The following is a 25,677-nucleotide window of genomic DNA, read 5'->3' as shown; positions in this document are numbered from 1 at the left end:
GAGAGCCACCGGGCAGGGTGGAGACAGTCAGGATGTGGCTGCTTCTGTGGATACTTCAGGCTCTCAGAGGGTCATAGCGAAGTTTCCATTAGGGGCACCAACTTTCGTTGGATCGAGAAGCCTATTCTCTGGAGCAATTCTGCACAGGTCCATCAGAACGACAGACAGAAGCATTTATCTACTGGGCAAAGCAGACACAGGCCAGTGAGCTGAGTCTTCCTGGGAACCTCCTGCTATCATTGATGACGCTGTTAGACAATTCTCACCTGGGGGGTGGGTTCTCCACGCTTCTGTTACATAGCCGCTGAAAGACTTTGTGTAGTTAAAACCATGATAAAAACCAGCCTGACACAGTAGAAACAGAAAGGCCTGGCACCGCCACGCCCACACCACTGGAACAATTTACACCTTGGGAGGTGCACGGATAGGACACACTGCGGATAATCAAAGTTTTATTTAAAATGATAGAACACTCAAAAATAAACAATATAATATGCTTGGATTTTTGCTGTGACATAGAAAAAGGCTTCCAATTACACTTAAAACCTTCAAGTTTTACCCCAACAAAGTATGCTATGCAGCCCGGCAAGGTGCTCTGAGGAGCACTGCTCTCTCCAGATGGCTGGGGTAGGAGGTAGGCTGCGGACATCCCTGCAGGGAGGTGAGTTTCTCCTACTCGGACGGGCGATTCTTCTTCTTGTTGTGGCTCTCAATAGCCCTTCTGAGTGCTTCATCCTGGATGAGATCAGACATTCTCACATCTGTGTGGCTACAGCCAATTTTGGGGCAACTGTAAAGGAGAAGAAAATCACTTAGCTCGGATGCCTTGGCATAAATGCCCCTCACACACAAGGATTTAAATGAAGATATTTTAGCCAAAAGGAGAATGTTCTAGAAATCGGGACCGATGTGCACTGACTCATTTATTCACCGAATGCCTACCTGAGCCCGTCCCTGCCCAGCGGTGGGAGCACAGGCAGGGGACAAGCAGGGCCCACTTCACGGCGTACACCTTCCAGTGAGGGACAGAGATCGTCCCTAAGTCACCAGACAGCGTGTGCTGTGGGTTCGCTCGCATGAAGTGCTACAAAGGCAAGGAAGCAGGGTCAAGGGAGAGAGTGTGGGGTGAGGCTTCTCTAGCTGGAGTCAGGGCAAGTCTTGCTGAGGAGAGCTGATCTAGAACAAGTGCTGCATGTGACCCTGGCAGAGGCAGCAGCTGAGAACGCAGAGGCTTGGTGGCCTGTGTAAAAAACAAGGTCATTGTGGCTGAGATGCCCGGGAAGAGAGGGGGGGGGGCATTCGAAGAGGAGGTCAGAGGGTCACAGGGGCTTTGGATTTCATTATTAAAAAAAAAAATTTTTTTTTTTTAAAGTTTATTTATTTAAGTCATCTCTACACCTGATGTGGGGCTTGAACTCACAACTCTGAGACCGGGAGTCGCATGCTCCTCCATCGAAACCAGCCAGGCGCCCCTGGATTATATTTTAAATATGAAGAGGACACCCTGGAGGGTTTGAGATAGGGTAGGGACGTGATGTGGTGTATGTTTAGAAACCCCGGCTCTGGCTGCTGATGCAGAGGCAGGCAGAGTAGGAGAGCCTCGCCACGGTCTGGGGCAGAGGGTTGCATGGCGGAGGCTGGAGGCGGTGGTCATCAGGGAGGAAGCGGAAACAGAACCTCTAGGACTTGCTGTGGGGTCAGAGGCACAGTGTAAGGCAAGAGAAGGGCTGGGCTTCATCAGAGCAGGCCCCCGGCCGACGGGCTAATTGGGGGTACCCTTTACCTCTACGGGGAGCAACAGGCGAACCAGGCTGGGGATGGAGTCAGGAGTCCCGGTTGGTCTACGTTCCCTCCGAAATGCCCACCAGTCCTCCTGTGGAGAGACTGCGTGGGCTGGCAGAGACTCAGGGGAAAAGCTGTGGCTGAAGAAATCAGTGTGTGAGTCACCCATGGGGGGAGATACTTAAAGCCACGGCTCTGTTTGGATGTGGTCTCCTCTGAAGGCAGCAGGCCAGAGGAAGTCACCTGATTTCTTCTCAGCGGGAAGTAGACTTGGCCAGTCAGGTAGAGTGCCCAGTCTCCGGAGTGAAGGTGACCTGGTTCTGAACATGGCCAACACCTACTTGCTCCTGATGAGACCACAGGCAACAAAAGCTCTCTTTCTGGGCCTCTACACCCTCAGATTTGAAGTGGGGGCAGAATTCCTATTTCCTAGGGCTACAGGCAAAGCGGTGCTCAGTATTACCCATCATCCCCTTCGTGCTCTCCTAGGACTAGCATCTCTGATCATCTCTCTTCTGACACATTTTAAGACGCCTGATCTCCCTGTATCCTGCACGTTCGCGATGCATACACGCACGCATTCGTGCGTGCCCTTGCCCAGCCCTGTGCTGGGTTCTAAGCACCCGTCTGGTAAATACAAATTTAGATTCCTGCCCACACACAGCTCTGGCCCAGTGATCTGAGACAACTCTCCGAAAAGCACAGGTATATTAAGACAAAAAAAATACAGCTACAAGACAAGATAAAAAATAACAAATACAAGACAAAAGACAGAAAGCAGAAGGGGAAGAAAGCTGACCATGGGAACTCTGATTTGTCCACAGGAGGAAGCCCGTTTGTTCAACATGAAGGAGAACATTCTCTCTGTGCTTTCTGGACCAACATGTCCTCTTATAAGAAAGGCATTAATCAATGCTATGGATAATATGCTTGCTAACAATATTTATTTTAAACCATGAAAGGTGCTCTGTATGGGGAGGGTCATGTTTTAAAATGTGATCGTAAAAAGGCCCTGGTGGGAAAAAGGATCAGGTATCTGGCCAAGTACACGTCTGTCCGCTCCCCGGCTCTGTGCTGGGGGAGGCCTGGGGGTGCGGAGACCCGTCCTGCACTGGCTGCTCAAAGCGAACGGCTTCTCTAACCCTACAAGTTACCAGCTGCGATTATGAGAAGGTTATGGACACTTTCACGACTTCACAAAGGGGCATTTTCCATCACTCCACCTTCTGCGACATGGAAACGCAACCCAAGGTAGGTCCCCGGCATGCCACATGCTGGGTCACCCTCATGTCATGTCACACGTGTCACTTGGTGAAGGTGCCCTGTGATGGTAGGCCTGGAGTCCTCCCCACTCCCGAGAACCAAGTCTTCTGCCCCGACAGCCAGACTGTGGATAAGTGTGGAGGGGGAAGTGGGACAGAGGCGGGGAGGACTTCCCGGAGACATCAGCCGCTCCGTTGGCTGTGAGAGGGCTCTGAGGACGTCTGATGGGATCAAGCACTCACTCGCTGCCGAGCCTGAAGGCTCGTTCCTCACCAGGGGACAAAGGGATGGAGCCCAGGGTGACCTGTGTCCCAAACAAAGAAGTGTGACCTCACTTAAGGGAGCAACTCTGGGGGACAGAGGCATTCACCCAAAAGGCCTCCCAAGGGAGCTGACGGCTTCTTGACACAAATGCAGGCTCAAGAGTGAAAGAGATGTGGGCTCAAGCCTCGTGGCCGTGACCTGCTGGGCAAATGGCTTTCATTCCCGTGCCCCAGTTTCTTCTGTCACGAAGACGACACTGAACGGAGGGCCTCTGGGAGCAATAAGGCGGGCAGTGTGCGACGAGGCTTGAGGAACTGGCTCAGGTTTCCGCTCTAGTCCCAAGGCTTCTGCTCCCAAGGAGCCTGTGGCGAGGAGGCTGCCCCACTGGGGACACTGGTGGGACGCGGGTGAGTAGGACACAGGAGCTGCTGCGGCAGCGTGACAAGGCGCGCTCGGCCCAGCCTGAGTGACGGCCCAGGAAGACTTCCTGGAGGAGAGGCTGATTCAGGAGCTGAGGGAGAGCCTCGCTCTCACCCTATCTCAAACAAACAAACACAGGCTTTTAAGCTACAGAGGATAAGACAAGGCCACAATGACACGATACTGAATCAGGGCACTCCTCACAACACTCTGTGGAAGCGTTAGCGCGTTAATCCCAGGACGTCCCGGTGAGCAAGCCAGGTGTGGCCGTACCGATCCTAAGCTCGCGAGTCATCACTGTGAGCAGTCATTCCTACAGGCCTCGGAGGAGAGGCTGGGTCCTCCGCTCGGGTCACTGACAGGGCAGAACATTCCATCAGAGCATCGAGCGAGCATGCAAGTGTCTACTGAGCAAAGGGAGCCTGGGTCTCAGGGGTCCCAGAGGCTGCAGGGATCTTGGCCTCGGTCTCAGCTCTTGAGTACAAGATTTGGAGTCCTGTGAGCTTGTGGATCCGGGTTGCAAGAATTCCAAGGTCCAATCCAGCTCTGGGAGGAGGTCTACGGATACCTCTGGAAGTCTGAGTGGGATGGATTCCTGTCCCACCTAAACACACCAAGTAACTGTCCATGTTTAAAATAACATGTCACTGAGCGATGAAGTAAGTAACAACAACACGAACAGTCTGGACCTTTCTAACCCTACTGCGATTTGCTGAGCGTTCTGTAGTTCCAAAGGAGCCTTCTTCCCTTAAGTGGTTTGCTTCTCCACTGCCAAGAAAGCACTGGTCCAGGCCTCAGCTGGAATTTCCCCACGTTTCTTTAATCCTAAGATCCCAAGAGATGCTGCTGTTATTTCTGTTCTGCAGATGTAGACGTGGGGGCTCTGAGAGGTGACACGGCCCGCGGGCCGGGAGTGAGCACGACGTTAGCGCTCGGCTCTCCAACGACACGTTCCGACTCAGCTTGATTTTACTCCACATGCTGTTCAGTGGGGCTGTTTGCTACACACAGTTCCTGTTCCTCAGCAAAAAAGGAACGACACGACTGTGGAACACTGGAAATATCTTATTACTGTGACAATCATAAGGCAGCTCTGTTAGGGAGATAACGCACGGCCCAGTTATTCAGGAAATTGTTTTAACGACCGTATTTAGTGAGGACTGAGAGTCTCCACAGTTTTCTCCTGACTCACACCAGAGGAGAGAGATCCTCGCAGAGACTAAGCACGACCAGGAGGATTCCAGTCAGCGCCCAGTCAGACGAGGTACCTGGATCTCCAGTCTGACAAAATGTTAACTAGAACCATCTAAGAGGAAGGACTAAGATTTCTCAAGCTGGATGTGTCACAGACATTTTTAAACAAAGGGGACCTAGAACGGCTCCTTAGGCTCACATGCATCATGGGAAATGACACTGCTTTGCGCTCCGTCAGGAAGCTCCGGAGTAGCTGATGAAGAGGCCCTGAGGTGTAATCTGGCGCCAAATGCAGCCTGTCTCCAGGACTGTGCCCACCGCCCCCACTGCTCCTGTCATCCCCATCTCCCCTATGTCTCTTCCTGGCTCGTCATGCCGCGCCTCAGATGGCTTCATGGGGGTCTTCTTCCTCTGACTGCCTTTCCTCTAATGAGTGCGGTGCCTTTCTGAGGGTCCACAGTGGGCCCTGAGGTGGGTGGTGAGCAGAGTGGGGCCAGCCGCAGGCCTCGTGTTACCCGGAGCTAGACCATAGTCCCGTCCTTGGTGACTCTCAGCCAGCTGTCACATGCTGCCCAGAGCTGCCCCTGAGGGGCAGGTGAGTGGGTTTGACTCCTCTACCAATAATCTCTCCACGATGTCTTGAGCTCAGAGCTCTCTCCCGGGTTCAGCACCTCACATTTTCTGTGCCTTCCAGACACTTCCAAGTTGGTTGTGCTTCAAGGACCCCAAGCTTTGCATGACCCCAGCTGTGCCTCTCATAATCCTTCTTAAATGTGTCTGTCATTCCTGCCCTCTCTGTAGGTGAATGACCCCTTCTGGACACCCGGTTTAGAAATCTCCTCCACTCCTTCTTCCTCCCTTCAACTCTCAACTGCCAAATCCTGCCAGCTGTGCCTCCGTTCTCATTCCCTTCTGCCTCAGACTCTTGCCTCAGTCAGGCCCCTGTCATCTGTAACTTAATCTCCTGCAAATGCATTCTCACTGACGTTGTCACCTCATGCCTCGTTAACCCACCTCTTGAGTTGTATTAGAGTAACTTCCTAACCTCTAGCTTGAGTCACCTTATTCCCTCAGAGCCCTGCAGTGTTGTCTCATGCCTGCAGAATAATGGCGGCAAGACTGAGGGCGGCGGTGGGGGGAGGGGTACAGTTTACCGAGTCTTACCATGGGCCAGGGGCCTGAAAGTACTTCACGTATATCTTATTCGAGTTTCAAACATACCGGGGAGGCAATTGAAATCATTATCAGCAATTTATAGATGAGGAAACTAATGAAATCATGACATTTAACATCTCTATAATGAGTCTTTACAGCACTCTCCTTCCTGTTCTTGTGCAGAGCTTCCTTCTACTCTCCCTCTCACACACAGGAACCACAACTGTGCCTTCTGACCACCAAGTAGAACAGGCTCTGAATGGGGCGAGCCTGTTGGCCAGAAGGACTCTTCTTCATCATTCTCTCAAATTCTTCTCATTTTTTCAATGCCCAGTAAAAATACCACCTTCTCTCTGAACCACCCCCTCCACTTCTTCCACTTGGACTTAATCGTTATTATCTATGTTAAACGTTAATAATCGTTATTAAGTTATGAGAATCTGCAGTTTGCAGAATCTGTGCGCATGGTAAAGAAGCATGACAGAGAAAAGACACTTTTCTAAGTGACAAATGTCACTCACGTGTGTCCAACTAGCACGTACAACTCAAAAAAGCCAAAGGACGTTAGAACGTCGAACACGTGACTAGGAAGGCCCACTGACACGTGAGTGAGCCTGTTCGTGAAGTCACCATCTCCACCCTGGGACTGGTGTGAGAAATGTGCTTCGCTCTCAGTGCCTATCACAATAAGAATGCAAGAGCTGTGAAACAGAACTATCTGGCAATATCTATTCTCAGCAGTCATCATTTTTGCAAACTAAAAGGTTGTTTCTCAGAGAATGAACACAGAAAGAAGTCAGTGGAAAGGGAAGGCTTAGAAGTCCAGAAACAAAGGAAATTATATTCACAGGGAACGTGGAAGGGTCACTAGGGAAATCCAACATCTCAACGGTAAGCAGAGACTCAAAACAGATACAAATGTACTTGAACACTCTTAATTTTGCAGCCATGAGGGCATTTTTCTGGGACAAATACGGTGAATGACTTGACTGAATGACCATCAAGATATCTCGAGTCTCGAATACCCAATCTCTAAGTCCACGCCCATAAGAGGAGTGGTGGGGAATTCCAATTCTGGGTCTCCACCAGCAAATTTCTGAGTGATGGAGAAGCGAGCCACACATCAAAGTGACTGTTATCAGAAGTCCATTGAGAACTGGTCACACCTGCAATTCCATTCCTACAACAAATCTGCGATAAGAGCACAAGAAATGCCAAACTGAATTATGGTGCGTCTAGCCAACCCAGGATTCCATGTTATCACAGGCGCGGAGCCACGGGAGCCACCGTCCTCCTCCGAGGGTGTGCACCGGGGGTGGGGGTGGGGGGGATGTGTGGGCGGGGCTGGGGGGATGGCAAGGGGGTGGAAATACATATAGAATACAGGTAAAAGGAAGATTCGCCAAACATTCCAGTTAAAAAAAAAATTCTCATTGCAGTGATTCACAAATTTGCTTGAACCTTTCAGGAAGTTACTCAGATAATTAAAGATATGAAAGGTCTTCCTAACAATTTAATCTTGATCAAGACCCCTGGATACAAATCTTACCTCAGAACGGCTTAACCAAGTTAGCTGTATCGCAGGATGCAAGAAGACTTGCCATTCCTTCTTGTGTAAGTGCACACAGAAGGGGACAAAGAAATCTCTTAGTATCACAGTTCCCCTTAATCTTTTCTCAGGCTATAGGACAGTTTCACGACCATTCCTTTCTTTTTTTTTTTTCTTTTAATAAAGATTTTATTTATTTATTTATTTGACAAGAGAGATCACAAGCAGGCAGAGAGGCAGGCAGAGAGAGAGGGGGAAGCAGGCTCCCTACTGAGCAAGAGCCCGATGCGGGGCTCGATCCCAGGACCCTGAGATCATGACCTGGGCCGAAGGCAGAGGCTTGAACCCACTGAGCCACCCAGGCGCCCCTATTCCTATTCTTTAATGATGAAACTTGCACCCGATTCCTTTCCCTCCTCTCTTGAAGGTGTGGCTGAAGTTGCTTCAGCTCCTTCCTGAGCAAACGACTCACTTTTCCGTCATGTATTGTTTCTCCAGAAAGCCAGCTTCCGTGCTTACACTACAAGGGAGGGGAGTGGGCTTTAGGGGGGACATGGAAGTGTCTTTTCCTCTAGTGTGGGCACATCACCGCTGACTGACCACCGGTGGGAAGGCTCCCTTCCCTTCCGGCACCGACTCACCAGGCCTTTTTCTTCCGCCTGTGTTTGGACTCAATCATGCGCACAATGGCTTCCTCTTCATAGGTGTGTCCGCACACTTTATTTTTCACCGGCTTCTTCATTTCCACCTGCAATCAAGGACACATTCAGCTTTCAGGAATGAGAATGATCCACTTCTGGGAACTTCTCCAAGTCACTGATTATTTGGAACTGTTTTTTTCCTCCTCTGGGGGCTTCCCGTGTTCAGGCTCAAAGCCTCGTGGCTTTGGATCACTGTTAGGGCAGATGGCCATGGAGGAAAACGCAGGGAGACTGTGGCACCAATGTCAGCTGGCCCGTGGGCCAAGACTTTCCTCCAGGATCCCTCAGGGCACGGCTGACTGAAAAATCTTGCCAGCCCGGGGAACCTCCCCCATATCCTCCTGGACCTCATCACCTTCCTTTCCTCCCTCCTTACCCTAGATGTGAAGTCAAGTTAGAACGCAAACAGGAGTCTTCTACGAAGCGAACTGCTTTGTCTTTCTGGGAAGGAGGGAGGAGAGAGTACCTGAGTAATGGGGCAGATGAAGTTGGTCTGACTTTGGGTCACAATCATGTCTTCATCAACTCCTTCTGTTCCATCGGCCTCTCTGTCGGCTTGAAGACCATCTAGAGGGAAAAAGGGAAGTTGCTGAGCCACGTTGCTCTAACACGGCGCCAAGGACAGGAGGGAATGGACGGAAGGAAGGAGGTGAATGGTTTCTCAGGGTCTGTTGGGTGCTAGGCAACCTTGCTAGGCATCTGGATGCACATTAACTCTTCAGCTCTTAAGAGAATCCTGCAGGGTAGGTAGGATTCTGCCCATTTTTGATAAGGAAACAGCATCAGAGCAGTGAGATAACTGTTTCAAAGAATTAATTTGTGAGGGAGTACTGTCCTGTAATCAAGAATGTGGCTTTGGAGTCAGAAGGGCCTGGTTATCTCTTTCACTTCCAGCTGTGAGACCTTGGGCTAGCAAGATCTTCGTTGAAAGCTCTACTTTATAGCTTTGTTGCAAAGATTAAAGGAGATAAAAACGTAGCATGCTTTGCAAAGCCCCTGGCACAAGAAAACCTTCAATAAATGGTAAATACCATTAGCTAGCTCAGGGGTTCTCAAACTTTTTGGTTTTAGGACACTTTTTTATACTTTTTTGATATTACTGAAGACCCTAAAAAACTTATTTGGCATTATAGTTATCAGTATTTGCCAGAGAAGACATTAAGACTAAGGATTTTGAAAATATGCATTTATCAATTCATTAAAAACAAAAACCACAAAAAAACCCCAGAAAGACTCCTGGGTTATTTGTCTGGCTTAGTCAGCAGAGTATGTGACTCTTGATATCAGGGTTGTGAGTTTGAGCCCCACACTGGGTGTAGAGATTACTTAATGTAATAAAACTTTAAAAAAAAAAAAATTCCATTACCTATTAACATAAGTGGTATTTTTAAAAAAAGATTTTATTTATTTGATAGAGATTACAAGTAGGCAGAGAGGCAGGCAGAGAGAGAGGAGGAAGCAGAGAGCCTGATGTGGGGCTCGATCCCAGGACTCTGAGCCCATGACCTGAGCCGAAGGCAGAGGCTTCAAGCCATTTGAGTCATCCAGGCACCCCAACATAAGTGGTATTTTTAAAACTAAAAGTAATCTCCAATTAGCATGGCACTGTTTTTACATTTTTGAAAATATCTTTATTGTTTGGCTTAATAGAAGACAGTTGGATTTTGAGCGGCACCTGGGTGGCTCAGTGGATTGAGCGTCTGACTCTGGATTTCAGCTTTCGGGTCGTATCTCGGGGTCCTGAGACTGAGCCCTGCATTGGGCTCCTCATTCAGCAGGGAGTCTGCTTCAGATTCTCTCCTGCTCCGTCTGCCCCTCCCCCACTCTCTCTCTCTCTCTCTCTCAATACATAAATAAATAAAATTTTTAACTAGTTTAGTGGAATTTTGATATCTGTATATGCATCCAGTCTGTTGTGACGTCATGTCATGAAGACTCTGGAAAAATATACTTATGGAAAGAGAGAGAGTGAAAAAGACAAGTGACATCTTCGTATTATCAGGAATATAGTCAGGACCTCGTGGGTACCCGGAAAGGTCCTGGGAGAACCCTAGGGGTCCCTGGCCCACACTTTGAGAACTGCTAAGCACACGCATGGTAAAGCTGCCTTTGGAGAGACTATTTGTTTCTGAAATTGATGTTCTTTTCACTTCATCACATTTGCTCCTTACTGAGGGCAAAAAGATAATGGATGGCTTTCGAGGGGGATAATGACACTGAGTATATCATGTGAAAGCCTTTCCTTCTGGAGAAGGGAGACACCATTTTGTACAGACCTCAAAGACCAATAGCTTTTTTAAATGCAAGTGTTGACAGTGTCTCCTTCCTCCTCCTTCCGCGCCTCCTGTCCTTACCGCCTCTGGCTCCCCTTCCTCCTTTCATTCTGGCAAAATAGCATCAACGTTAAAAACTGCTTTGTTTCTAATGTAGGAGGGAGACTCCTGCCTCAGGTTCAGGGGGTCCTGCATACCGTTCTTTTCCTAGAACTGACGGCCCGGGCCTCCGACCTTGGCCAGATGAAGTGCCTGTCCAGAAAAGTGTCACTGGAGGCAGGAAAAGGGCCACAGAGCACTTGTTCAAGGTCACCCAGTGAACTAATGGCTGGCTCCAGGGATTCTGCCCCTAGTTACTCTGTTTTTGTAGGGATTTCACCTTGTTTTACGGACTATTGCTCCCTGTATGTCAGCTTGTTGTGTTTTCCTAGAGAAGTGTGTCCCTCGAAGCAGCTCTCATTCTCTGAAGAAGGCAGGTAGAGAATTCAGAGCATAGGACTTCCCAGGTAGGGCATCTTTAACCATTGGCCAGTCAGGGATGGTGCCTTTTAGCCTTTCAAGGACCTGTACAAATGTCTAGGCCAGGTGTGCACAGGTGGCTTATCGTTAAGCATCTCCCTTTGGCTCAGGTCATGATCCCCGGTCCTGGGATTGAGTCCCACATCGGGCTCCCTGCTCAGGGGGTAGTCTGCTTCTCTCTCTGCCTCTGCTCCCCCCTGCCCCAGGCCAGCTTATGGTCTCTCCCTCACTCTCTCTCTAATAAAATATTTTTAAAAAGGTGTTGGTAATCAAAAATGTTTCATTTGGAAGCAATATGTAGGCTGGATTTAGGTTTAAACTTAATAATTCCCAGTATGCTAAGATAATTGCTGATAAATTAATAGCCAATTACTAGTTACTTGTAATCAACCTATTTCTAAAGCAAGACTATAAAGATATTTTTGGGGTGTCTAGGTGGCTCAGCTAGTTGAGCGTCTGCCTTCAGGGTCCTGGAATCGAGCCCCACATCAGGCTCCTGCTCAGTGGGGAGCCTGCTTCTCTCTCTGCCTCTGCTGTTACTTCGGCTTCTGCTCTCTTGCTCATGCTCTCTCTCAAATAAATAAATAAAATCTTTAAAAAAACAAAGAAACAAAAAACTATAAAGACATCTTCAAAAAATTCTGTCAGCTATGAAAGTATACTTAATGTGGAGTTTGCCATATTGTGGTATGTTTGCTGTGACGTGCGATGGGACCTAGGAAGGGTTTTCATGCTTCCCCGGACCTGTCTTTGCTATTCACAGAGTGACCGTTAGACTCCTAGAGGAGTCCTTCGTCAACCCAGTGGCTGTCCACAAGGGCTCAGGAAAGGTGGACAAGGACCAAAGTCAAGAACCAGAGCTAAGAGTGCTCTGCCTCTTTAATTCACTTTCCAAAGCCACCTCCTGTGGGCACCTACTGCCAACTTCTAATTGCGTGTTAAAAGTCACAACTAAGGTCTCTCTTTGTCCATTTCTTACAGAGAGAGCTTCTTCTGAACTGATGGCAGATTTTCTTTTTCCTGATTTCTGACTATATATGTGATACGATGGAATTCACCAGAAAATCTGTTAGATGAATAACAGAGTTCCGCCAATGGGAAAGGCTGTGGGTTTGTTTTTTCTTTTCTATTTTTAAATTTGAAAAGGTAGAGGAAGCAGCAAAGCACAACTCAAATGCAAGGCCGACCACTAAGGAAGGCTGCGTGGGGAACTCAGAACTGTAGGTGGCTATCGACATCCGTGATCACGAAAGAAGGTGACAAAAGACAGAGGAAGAATGCCAACAGTGAGTAATAGTTCACGGACGGGAGTCTAAAAAGAGAAAGATCCTCAACAGCTAAACCTCTTTTGAGATAGAACACTTCCTCACCCCAAATCGATATTTATAGAAAGTGATATCAATGTTGGGATCTCCGATGTGCTGGCGGAAGGTCACATCTGTCAGTAACTACTAGTCACACTCATTTAGTTGATCCAAAGGTAAGACTTGTTGATAAGCTTGGTAAAGGAAGACTGGAGAGAAAAATATGAGTTTTTAAAACTGAAGTTATCTATCCTAATTCTCGCAAACATCTGAGAAATCTGAAATCTAAAAACATTATAGGTTTTGATCAGAGGTAGGCAGGGAATTCGTATATCAGTGTACGGCTCTGTTTTGTTGGCCTGCTTAATTTGAAGACTCAAACGAGTGTGTAGGTTCTGCGAGCCACACTGTCCTCCCCCAGATTATTATTTTATTAGTAATAACACCTCAAGTTTACTGCCTGCTATACAGCCACCACTGCACCGAGTACCTTATATACATTATGGCCTTTAATCCTCACTAAATACCTCTGAAGAACAACTCCGTTATTATTACTTCTCCTGCATAGGCCAGAAAACTTCTGCCCCACACTATTTTTAAGGCAAAAGTAGGAAATAGAGATATTATAATAAAGAAATAAGTGGATTAAGTCAATTTAATCATTATTAAAGAGAGCACAAGTTTTCCTTATTATAAAGTGAAAAACATGAAAATTAGTCATATTGTGTTCCACGCACATGTACCAGGTCTGTTGTTGGAAGTAAGTGTCAGCAGTCAACCTGCGATCTGGTGGGCAAATCTGAAATCCGCCCCTTCCGTCCATGCCTGGGCCCAGGGCACCCAAGCCATGTGCGGACGGAGGAAGTGCAGACAGGAGCCAAGGTCTCCAGAGTACCCAAAGGGATGTGTTGGGGTGTGACTTAGTAACTTCGGATATGATTTCTCCAGATGTCATAAAATGAACATGAAGAGGAACGAGAAACCATGGTAATGCCTGAAGTAGTAACCAGGTGCCCAAAGAATTTCAAAATTTTATGAATATTCCCCTGTGATGGAAAATTAGGGGGTGGTGAGGGCATCTGTTGAACCCCAAGATGTGGGTTCATGATCAGTCAGTTATGACTGGTAGTGAAGAGCTAAACGGCTCTGCCTTCGGTGGTCCCCAGTCAGCCATCATGCTTCTAGCTGCTCAAGTCAAGACTTTTGGAATTATTCTTAATTACTCATTTTTCTTCATTCCTTACATCTGAACCACTGGCAAGTTCTGTTGACTGGTTCTAAACTATATTCCCTAAGTCTAAATCGAGTAAATCTAGCCCTTCTCTCAATTTCTACCTCTCTGACGTCCCAAGCTAAAAAAGAGGCCACCTCGGCACACACTCTCTCACGGTGCTGGGTTGTGACTCTCGAAGGCACAAAGTCGTAAGCACTGTTTGCCTGTCTCCCTCCCTTCCTCCTTGCCCCTCCCCCGTTCTCTTCCCAGAAAGAAGGGACTTTGCGGTCTTGCTCACTGGTGTTTCCTAGAATCTAACTGTCCTTGACATGTAGGAATAGTTCAATAAACATCTGATTACACATCTGACGAAGCGCTTCATCTGACAAGGCAAGGGTGGGCACATTTTTCACAAGGACGTCCTTACAGGCATGGCAATACACACACACACACACACACACACACACATCCTCGCACAAGGATGACTTTATAGCTTTTAAACAAGTAACAGAGACAACTTCACTCCAGCTTGGGGTGCAGCCTTGGACTCTGAATTACATGTCAAAGGCAGGAAGTAAATATAAGTTTTACAATTATAGTAGGCTGTGTGGTAATTATAAAGGAGAGTCCAGACATGGTCTTGTGGTCAGAAAATACATTTGGTCCTGGCCACACACAGCCCGAGTATTAGTCATTTGTCTGTCTTCAGGCATCCCAAATTTGGCTACCAGTAAGACAGTCTTATGCCAGCTGGGAATAAAAGTTGATTACTGTGTGCTTTTTCAATTAAGCCTGAACATTTTTCTGAAAGTACTTTTCTCTTGAACGTTAGCGGCATATGAAGAAAATACTTTGCAAACATCTCCTGACTGCTCAAAATGCTTATTGCCCTGTCCAGCTTATCTTCCTCGCACTATTCTAGTACAGTATATTTGGAAGGGCTGACCCGGTACACGGATTTGTAAGGGGGCCTCCCTAATGGGCAAAAGAACACTGATTCCAATTGAAACAGTGTGTGTGTCCAGGTTAGTTCCTGACTGTTTCTCCTGCCCCATGGCCTGTAACCTACAGCTGGGTCTAGGAGTGGCCCCACCTGTGAGCTGGGACTGAGACTCTAAGTAGAAAAGGAAGTACGTCAGCAGGCCCAGTCCCTCTGGCTTGGAATTAAGAGCAGCGTGTGTGTGTGTGTGTGTGCGCGCGCGCGCGCGCACACGCGTGCATGCACGCAGCTGTTGCAGAATTAAGATGTAGATCATGTCCAGATAGGGTCTACATAATTAAAGATTTCCAAGATGTCATAACCTTCCCAGCACAGTAAAATTCAACAGAGATTGAATTAATACAATTCAATCAGAACACTGGCTAGAACATAGTAAGAATCTAGTAAATGTTATGTAATATCTATATCTATCTATATATATATCAATGTTACATACTTATATAATTGTAAATTGTTACTGCCGCTATTATTATTTTGACCACTATGATGTGCCAGGTACTGTCCTTGGTATTGGCAAAGAATGGTCCTTGCCCTTAGGGAACTCAGTCACATAGGACCTTACATATACAGTACAAAGCAGTTTTGCGAGGATGATGCATGTACAAGACACTGTGGAAAGAAGCTCCCAGGAGAGAACAGAGTTGGCCTCTCTGAGGAGCTCACCTCTGATCTGTGTCACTGATAAGTCTCTTTCAACCTACATTACTGCTGCGGTCCTGCTGCCCCCTTCAGTGTGAGCATTTCACTCAGAGCCTCCTCAGGTCAACGTTCTGATCAGTATTCTTCCTTTTCTTAGCTGTAATCTGCACTCCTCTCAGAATCCATCCACTTGGAGAAGCTATCCAATCCAACCCAATCAACCCAGTCCCTGCAGACAATCTCCTTTGAAATCCAGTAACACTGGCTCTACTGTATTCTTAACTTGAATTTCTTCATTATTCAGTTGCTTCATGAAGACAGAAACTGTTTTCCAGGTAGACCAAAAGCTCCTTGAGGAGAAGCACTGTGTGTTCAAGTCAAGGCAACTCAACTCAAGCTGCATTGACTGAACATCTGCTCCCAGCCAAACATCACACAAATGCCAGGTCTAGATGCAAAAAGGATGAAGACTGGGTCTTGTAGGAGAGAGTTACAAATACTAACATTTTGCACAATAAACATAATAATAAAAAATGTGAAATCACACATGTGTTTTGAACAAAGTACACAAGTAACCCAGAGTTTCTCTGAAGGTGGGGTGAAGAATAAAGATGAACCTCCAGAAGGAAGTGGTGAGTAGGCCAGGTTCTTCTGGGAGGTAAGAAGTGGGAAATATTGTAATTAGGAACGTGGGCTCTGGAGACAGCCTACCTGGGTTCGAATACTGATTGCATCACTTTTAGCTGGGTGCTCTTGGGCAAGTTACTTTATTTTTTCTTTGCTTCAGTCTCCTCAGTCGTCAAATGGAGCTAATCATCATACCTCTTTCATGGACCCGTATGAGGACTAAATGAGTTGATCTATGAAAAGTTCTTGGAATGGTATCTGACAAACAGCAGGTGATCAGTAAATACTGTTATGATTATTGATATTATTATTCAGAATTCCCCCAGAGCTAGCATAGAGTGGGTGTGTACAACATACATGCTCAATTAAATAAAAAATCACATGCTATGGAATCAATCCAAGAGAAACAACATGACTGTCCAATCCAGGATTTGAAACAGGATGAGTGCTTCCATGCCTCAGGGCAGAGTGAGACCTGAATGAGCCCACTTGTGGTTGGCTGACACAGCACTATTGACATCTTCAATCTGTTGCCTGTTTTCACTTCCATGGCTCTTTCAACACACTCTCCCAAGATCTTGAAAGTAAACCGAACGAACAGTTTTAGATCATTTCTTCTTCCAAGTGAGCTGACATTTTAAAAAGATGGACCCTTTCACATTATCATGTACTTGTTAATTTAACTACTCTTGTTTCAGACATATCCTTTCCTCAGTACATGACATCATGTACTAATTTGCCTCCATCTATTTAAATACAGTCATATGTCAAAATGTAAAGGCTTGATTTATTTTTTTAAAATATTTTATTTTAGGGTGCCTGGGTGGCTCAGTGGGTTAGGCCACTGCCTTTGGCTCAGGTCATTATCTCAGGGTCCTGGGATCGAGTCCCACTTCGGGCTCTCTGCTCAGTGGGGAGCCTGCTTCCCTTCCTCTCTCTCTGCCTGTCTCTCTGCCTACTTGTGATCTCTATCTGTCAAATAAATAAATAAAATCTTAAAAAAAAAAGATTTTATTTTATTTGAGAGAGAGAACTCGAGCCAGGTAAGGAGGCAAGGGAAGAAAACCTGAAGCAGACTCCTCGCTGGGCACACAGTCTGACACAGGGCTTGATCCCAGGACCTTGAGAACATGACCAGAGCCAAAGTCCAGCGCTTAGCCCACTAAGCCACCCAGGCACCCCACAAAGTACGAAGGTTTTAAAATAACAGGACCCAGTGCATTCTACCCATGAGGCAAAAATCAATCAGTCAAGACCCAGTCATACAGTATCCATTTTAAGCCAATAAATATTGAAAATTTCGCCAAATTCTGTACTTACATTTAGTGCTTCTTATAGGATATGGTTTATAAATGATCTTCTCTAGGTTACCAAGCAAAAGCAGGAAATCTAATGTACACCTTCTATTTCTTTGTTTTGGGCCATTAACTAGAAAACCACAGGATAGGAAAACCTGACTAGCCAGCACTGGGAGGGTCTACAACTCTTAGTTCTTTAGATCCATGGTAGAGTACAAAGCAAGTACAGATCAGAAGGTGAGAAATCCCTTTCAGGCTCATCTGAGGTATTCTTTATTTTACATGGTTGGAAATACCACCCATCCAGGCATCCAAGACAGTACATGTGACTTGTTTGCACATCCTTTCCCATCTCTGTCTTTAAACTTTAAACAAACTTCACTCTGTCTCCTCCCCTCTGTTCTCCCTGCTTCTGCCCTAAATCAAGCCCCTGGCATTTCCTATTTAGAGTATCACAGAAAGTTCTTCCTTTATCTTTCTGCCTCAGCCTCTCTGTGATCTAGTCCCCCCACTCTAGGTAGTTATCTTTCTGAATATGTGGCCTCCTAAAGGGGACAAGACTTCATTAGCTCGCCCAGAGCATCTTCAGTTCCTTCTGCTATCCACCTCGGGCCCATCCCGCGTAAACACCCCAAACCGATGACTGTTTCCCTTCACTTGCCAAGCTGTTGTGCACCTCTGCTAGCCCCCTCAATGACCGGGCAAGCTCTCACCACTCTTCAAAACTCAAGTCAAGTATTTCCTCGGTGAAGTTCAAAGCCAGAGTGATTCCTCCTTCAGCTTCCTGAGTGTCTTTGTACCCATGGTGATCGTTGCTTCCTTCTCTACCTTCCTCTCATGCTGAATTCCTACTCTACCTTTTTTATCTTCATATTTTCAGGGAGCCCAGGCAAGGCGCAAGAACTTAAGAAACGTTCAGTGAATGGTCTGTTGCTGAAACAAGAGACTGCTTTGACTGTTGTAATACAGAAACTGATAAAATGAAAACAGTGAAGAAGACTGTTCTAAAGGCATATCATTGTGGAATAAGACAAGCTGGTCCTTGATCTAATTACTAATTTTCCAGAAGGGATCCACAGGATGCTGCGTAGGTCATGCCACTCTACAGTCTCTGCTCCACATCTGTGCAGAAGCAAATTACCAAAATGCAGGAGGACAGAGGTCATAGTCCAAGAAGTAAGTTATCCTCCATGATGCCTTTCGATTGGTTCTGATTCTATCTGCCCCAAGCCATTGATGTTTGTAGGAAAGTATAACGATCAGCCACCAAATATGTGAAAATTATCTTGCATTTGTTGAGTTCCCCCAGGTAGAGCAGACTGCCTGTGCCATCATGTTCAAGTCCAGCAGTTCTTACAACAGAGCCACACTGGGGAAAGCTCCTTATCTGACAGACTAAATTTAACTGAACTATGGCATCAGTGCTCACAAGATCTGATAGCAACTGAAAACCATCTTTACCATCGGAAAATGCTTATGTTATAAGGTGTGGTGGAAAAGATGAGATTCAAGCTATATATGTAGTATGATTAATTAATTTTGAAAAATGGCATATATAGAAAAAAGACTGAAAGAGGATGACAAAGTCCTGAAGTCCACCGTGTCCCTATGAGTTGATGGTACAGGAATCAGGGAAGATATCTAAGATTTCTGAAGAATAATTATCTAGTTCTCACTTTCCACATCCAGCAGTCTTCATGAGACCAAGTAATACGAATGAGATAAGTGGAACTGACAGCAACAGGGACAGGACGGATTTGTTTATTTGATTTGTCAAACTGAAACAAATTATGAAATCAAGTCCAGAGATCATAACATTAAAAAAAAGGAACTTTAGAGTTTATACTTGCTCAACTTTAAAACTGCAGAGTTTCAACTTTGGGTAACACAGGGACTATGACACCATTTCAAGCCCTGGTATTTTCTAGATGCATGATCCTAATAACATTTGTACTATTTCAAACTTGTCTGCTCCCCTACAAGGCAATCAATATATGGCAATTTCATGTTTCTCATATTTTTCCCCCCTGGCCTCTCATTTCAGAGCTCCAGACCAAAAGAAAAAAAAAAAAATTAAATACATGAACAGAACAGGAGGCTTTGATAATAGAATAAAGCTAGGGCTAATATTGTATTTTGTTTTGTTTTATAAAGTTTCTCCGGATTCAGTGATGCATTTGTAACCCCCAAGGATAAAAGGTGAAGAGCCCATGAAGGCATCCATTTAGGGACAAGCTCAGAAGGGGAAACTCTCGGGTCACTTGGTGAGGCCAGGCCTGGAGGTGGACGGCCTACCTAACTCCTACAGGATTGACTCGGCGTGGTTGTTACAAAACGCCGCAGAATCTTGGTGATAATTAAACACGATTACTTTTCCTTTTTACTTGCATTTGATGAGGTGTATCAACATTTATTCTTGATATGTTTAAAAATTTGTTGTTTTATTTAAATTTTTTTTTTAAAGATTTTATTTTTTTGACAGAGAGAGAGAGATTACAAGTAGGCACAGAGGCAGGCAGAGAGAGAGTCTCGGAGGAAGCAGGCTCCCTGCTGAGCAGAGAGCCCAATGCGGGGCTTGATCCCAGGACCCTGGGATCATGACCCGAGCTGAAGGCAGAGGCTTTAACCCACTGAGCCACCCAGGCGCCCCTAAAAATTTGTTTTTGATGATGGCACAGTGTAGTCTTGTTAAAAAAAGAAAGAACAAATGAAGGAACAATCCTCAAAGTGCACTCAATGTGGAAGAAATTTAGGAAGGTCAGAGCCGGAGGGTCCAAATCTAGTGAGGCTTCAGGATGCTGTCAGCGGCAAAGTCAGCGAAGCCACCCAGATGCAGCCCGGCTCCCCAGCTTGCAGCGCGCTCCCAACCAATCGGGGCAGGGCTACCCAGGCTTCCAACGGTAATGAATCCATAGACGCTCCGGTCGGCCTGGACATCTGTTTTCAGTTTGCAGGGTCTTGTCTGAAGTTAGTCTAACAGGAAACACACCAAAAAAAAAAAAAAAAAAAAAGGCCTGCCAAGTAGAAAGAAGAAGTAAAATGAGAGAGAGAAGGAGAGAAAGGGAGAAAGCAGAGGAGGAAGGCGGGAAGCGACGGAGGTGGGAGGGAGGAGAGGGACCGAAGACGACACGCCAGGAAGGAAGGAGCTAAGGGATGTGGGAAATGGTCTGTAGCACAGAGCCCAAGGGAAGGAAGCCCCGCTTACATTCTCCAGTACCAAGTCCTGGTCCGTACGCCTTCCTTCCTCTCCCCACACCCCCCTTCACTTTCCAGCCTCTTGCAAACCTTCCCCACAAGCAAAGAAGACATGACTTCAAAATCGGGATCAGCTTAGGACAGAGCTCTTGTGAATGTGTACAACAGATCTGAGTCACTTGTTCGTTTTGTAAACGTGAAGAAATCACACTTTCAAAACTTCCTCCTTCATGACATTCATAGCACTTGACAATATGCTTAGCGTGGAACATTTACTCCTTTCCTTATCCACACCCAGAGTGTCAAGAGGGACAGGCTTCCTCACTGAGAGCTCGCCCACTGCGGGCCGGGTGACGGGAGGCAGCAGCAGCCAGAGCGGCTGTGGTGCCCGGGAGTCCGGCTGAGCCGCACAGGAACGCGAGAACTGAGGAGCGGCCCAGGAGAGCGACTCAGCAGGGCCACTGCCTTCCTCTGGGGAGCCTTCCCAAGGACACCCCCACCCCAGCCGCACCCTGGACACTTAACACGTCATGGATAATTATCTGTTCATGTCACCATCTACCCAACTCATCTGGAAGCAACTCAAAACCAGAGACCACTTCTGTCCCTCTCTGTATCCCTAGCGCATGGTGCGTGGTAGGGGCTCGGTGTCAGGACATGGAGTGCCATCTTAAGGGGTCCTTGGTGGCTTCAAAATTGTTGTATTCCCTGCCTAGCTCCCCTGCAGAGAACGCTTCAGTGCATGACCCAGAGAAGAGTTCTACAAGGCGCCGATTTCAGGAGGGTGGGTCAAACCCAGATGTAGGTACCACTTGGCTCTGCTAGAAATCAATGAATAGGTGTTAAATTTCCTGCAGGTACCACTCTCCATGACTATTTTGTGAGAACACGGGGAAGATGAGATAAAACGCTCTGCCCTTGTTAGAGGGAAAAAACCTAATGCATCAAGGTAGTAACAGAAACATCTTGGGTAAGGAGATAATTTCTGAAAGCACAAAGCAGGGTGCCAGGATGATCTTGGTTTTCATGTTCAAAGCCCATGGGAGGTCAAGCTTCTGCACTCCAGTGTACAGTCCACATCCATTCATAAGCTCCAGAAGATCGCATTAATGTGAGTGAAAGAGACGTGAGCAGGAAAGACAAAGGAAGTAAGGAAGGAGAACAAGAGGAGAAATGAAGGGCCTCAGGACTTGCTTTACAAACACGACAGAGGAATATAAAGATCTCCAACAACTCCCTTCCTGAGCTGAGGGTGACGCCGTGGGCTTACAGCTATGCTCCCCAGCCGGAAGTGGGGGTCTAATCTAGATCCGAGTGAGCGGCGAGACGGCACCAAAGATCCGGTGTTGGACCGGATCCCCCCAACATCGCAGGACAAGCCTATCTTCCAGCTCTTCCATTTCTCTGTAATTCTCTTCCCTCCCTAAAAAGTTCTCAAGACAAAAAAAAAAAAAAAAAATACGGTGGGGCTACTGATTGGGTGACTGGAGAAGATGCTCTGTCACTCCGACAGCCGTGACCATGAGCCCCTCCAGAGAAAAGGGAGCAGGGGGTTCAAGAGGCAGGCGAGGAGGCGGCCTCAGAACACATGAAGGGAGAACATCAAGGAGGCAGAGAGATTATGTAGGGGAGGTAATGAGCACACTAATTACAGGGGTCTTAATGAGGAGCAACGGAATGAAATTAAGGAAATGAAAATGTTAATTGTCAGGAAAAACTTTCTTGGGCCCACTGAGGGAGAAGCTGAGTTTCCCGGACTCCTCACACAGACCGGAGGCCATTCAGCTTAACAAAATTGGTTCAAAATGAGCTAGAAATTACTTAGAGGGATTTTATTTTTGTTACCCAAAGTAGACTAGGTTACTTGATGACACACAGAGGCCTCTTGTATCTAATTTTACCACTCTGTTCTCTATTCTAAATTAAATAGGAAAGCAGCAAATGATAAAAAAGCCCATGACTACTTCATTCCAGAAATATGATTCAACATCTAAGGAGATCAAAACTGGCAAAGTGAGAACAAGTAAGAAGAATGGAAGAGTCAAACATGTTTCAGTTTACAACAGATTTACAGAGGAGGCCTAACTACAAAGGAATACTAAAAATAGGGCTTGTTTCTCCTACTTTCTAGAACGAATTCAGTTACTGTATTTTTCAGAATTGATACCAAGACGGCAGTTAGCCCTAATCACAGTCAGGAACCAGTAAAGAGCAGTCGCTTTCAAAGCTGAACGCAGTTTCCTAATGACATCGAGTAGCATTCTCAGTCCAGCTGGACAGCTGAAGCTTGTGGCCCTGAACACGGTAATGGAGAGACTGTGGTACTGGAGGCGTAGGATCGGGAGTGACATGCAAGGAGAATGTCTTCTCTTCCTCATTAAGGAACCCAAGGTGTGATTCATGCAACTTTCATCTGGTAAATGTCTGCCAACCTCGGCGATTTCCTAGGCCCAGAGGATGCGAAGTCCGGGGGTTAAAACAGACAAGTAAGCACACGCCTAGAGCCTCTGTGCTGCCCCGCAGCATGGCTGTGAACGTAGGGGGGCCACCGGAGCCCGGGGGGGGGGGCGCTTCCTCATGGGACTGCAGGGGGGACAGTGGCGCTGAGAGGAATCCCAGTGGAAAGGAGGTTAAGACGAGCAAAGGCCAAAGTGTGAGACAAAGCGTGCTCGCCACTCTCCTTCTCAGTGACTCCGATCACAGAGATCCTGGCATGCACGTTAGAACAAATTAAGCAAGAAAAGCATTTTAAAGTCAGGTGTTCTGATATAGCTTGGTATGTTTCCAGTATTCTTATTATACGAACGCCTCTTAAAAGGTGTGCTACACAGGGGCTTGTCGGCTTGCTTCCTCCTCCACGCACCCCCACCACTCACTGAGGCCTGTTGTGCGTGGTGGGCCCCGTGCGCACCAAGACAAGACAGAACCCCTGATCTAAGGGACTCTAGATCTAGTGCTGGGACAGAGTGTACCACTCAAATACATGGACTAAAAGTTCTCTGAGTTTTGGGCATGGGCTCCAGAGAGAGGCAATGCTAAGCAGGGTTGGGAGCTCCTGCCAGGCCCGTAGGCAAGAGATCAAGGTGCATTGGGAGAACTCTCTGCGTGTGGATCGGGAACGCTGGCGGAGAGGAAGCTGCGAGTGGACAGGACACAGGCAGACCCGAATGACCCAGATACTGCGAAGCAGTGACCAGTGACCCTTCGGCAACTGCAAGGTGTATGGGCACTTCTGGAAATTTATCCTCTCCGTATGTGAATTACAAACATGCAACATTTTAAACAAGATCCTAGGGTAAGTCCTATCTGGCGATGCTCTGTGCCCTCCCCACTTTGTCTGCTCATCCTTGTCCTTCGTGTCAACTATAAAGTCAGGACTAAAGCTATAAATACATTTTCAGAGAATCCTTTAAAAAACTTTGGTCTGATTTCAGATCCTAAGATGTCTTAAGCGCTGCAATGGCCTGATCCAATCCTTACCCAAAACACTTTTCCATAAACTTTCAGTTTCACCATACATACGCTATTACTCTGTAATGCATTTCATTTATTAGAATTCTACTACCGACAACAGACACTGTATTTTGAAAGGACAGATAGCCCGCAGGCAGATTTAAAAGGAGAGTTTACAACACTCGGGATTTTATAATGCAGGCTTTCATCTGGTACAATATTAACTATATAATTGCTAACTTGATTTTTCTTTCTTTTCTGTATTGCTCCTGAGATTCTGATGGAATGTTTGCTGCCACTGCTAATGAAATTCAGAACAGGTCCATCGGTATTTTTACTCCGCTTGGGAATTTTGATGCAATAGATGTTTGCACATTGCTGTCAGAACAAATAAGATTCCTTATTCCTAAGTGCAAAGGGAACATGGCTTTTCAGAGGAAAAGTGAGAAGAAAAGTCAAGCAAAGGGGACTTTGGGAAATCTGGCAGGAAGAAATTTTTGTGTTCTATTGACCTAATTGTATAAGAAGTATTTGCAAGAGCTTTTATATAATAGGCATTTTTTTTTTTTTTTCAACCAACATCTAGGGTAGAAAAACACAATGCCTCCAAGTCAACTGTTCGTCAATTACAAGAAAACAGCAGTTTGGTGGAAAGTGCACCGGAATGACTGGCAGTTCCCAGCTCTGCCACCAATCAGCTATGTGACCTGGGAGGTTGTAGCACTTATGTATTATTTCTGACCTTGTTCTCTCTCCTACTTGAACAATAAAGGGATGAGATTAGGAGGAAGGGTAGACTCTGCAGTCTCAAAAACCTATCACAGTTTTCAATCCTTTATTCTTACAATCACTATCAGAATTTTACCCAGAGAGGAATCAGACTACGTTTAAAAACAAAAAACAAAAAAAGGTTTTAGTGAATACTTAGGTTGTCAACTCAAGTGACTCCTCACACCGATCTCAAGGTTAACTTGTTGCTTTCAGGAGTCAATCTGTTTGCAAACCAAACTTGCACAACATCCTGATTTATGTTACAGAAATAAGTGGCCATTAATAACCCAGCAAATACAATTTGGATTTCAAGTGATGAAAACATGTTTCACTATGACCAATACTCAGTATAAATTGAGCAACAGAGATGGTCACCCAAGTACAGCAGGTAGGTGCAATGTGGTTATTACCGACATTCTGAAAATCATATTCAGGAAACCTTATAATCACAGCATTATTTTACAAGAGTCAATGGACTACAAAGAAGAATTATGTTCAGACCTGTCATATACTTAGAGGAGGAGGAGGGTTGCAACTCAGCAACAGTAACAGAAATTAAATTGGTGGCTAGAATACGTTTTCCCAGTGAGATGAAGCCGACTCCTTACTGAACCATGGACTCTTACCTTTAAAGCAAAAACATCTGCCTATTTTTCTTTTTGTTCCTCATTATTGCAAAAGCCTCATAGAGACTAACCCCATTTTTCCAAATTACAATTATTTTTTCAAAGGCTCCTAGGAATCAGTTGCAATTCATGCAAACTCATCACCTCACACACAGTAAGCAGACCAAAACTCATTGAAAGGGGCAAGAATGGGGCGCCTGGGTGGCTCAGTGGGTTAAGCCTCTGCCTTCAGCTCAGGTCATGATCTCAGGGTCCTAGGATTGAGCCCCGCATCAGGCTCTCTGCTCAGCAGGGAGCCTGCTTCCTCCTCTCTCTCTGCCTGCCTCTCTGCCTACTTGTGATCTCTCTCTCTCTGTCAAATAAATAAATAAAATCCTTAAAAAAAAGAAAGAAAGGGGCAAGAAGATCAGAGCGGGGGATAGTACTGTTTG

General features: G+C 46.3%; 1 protein-coding gene across 4 annotated transcripts in view; it reads right to left on the bottom strand.

The window, feature by feature from the left end:
- Positions 1-439: 439 nt before the first annotated feature.
- NSMCE2 (NSE2 (MMS21) homolog, SMC5-SMC6 complex SUMO ligase) overlaps positions 440-25,677 on the bottom strand; it is a 213,118-nt gene continuing 187,880 nt past the window's right edge. For all 4 annotated transcript variants that reach the window (XM_004743545.3, XM_013051756.2, XM_004743546.3 and 1 more), the window contains 3 exons: positions 8,795-8,895; positions 8,269-8,375; positions 440-790 (listed from right to left, as the gene is read on the bottom strand). In XM_004743545.3, coding sequence (XP_004743602.1) covers positions 673-790; positions 8,269-8,375; positions 8,795-8,895 — 326 coding nt within the window. In that variant the 3' untranslated portion in view covers positions 440-672. The remainder of the gene's footprint in view (positions 791-8,268; positions 8,376-8,794; positions 8,896-25,677) is intronic.

This window comes from Mustela putorius, unplaced genomic scaffold, assembly GCF_011764305.1.
Source record: "Mustela putorius furo isolate JIRA1106 unplaced genomic scaffold, ASM1176430v1.1 tig00000228_pilon_pilon_pilon, whole genome shotgun sequence".
Taxonomy (NCBI): domain Eukaryota; kingdom Metazoa; phylum Chordata; class Mammalia; order Carnivora; family Mustelidae; genus Mustela; species Mustela putorius.
This window is presented reverse-complemented; position numbering and strand designations above follow the sequence as displayed.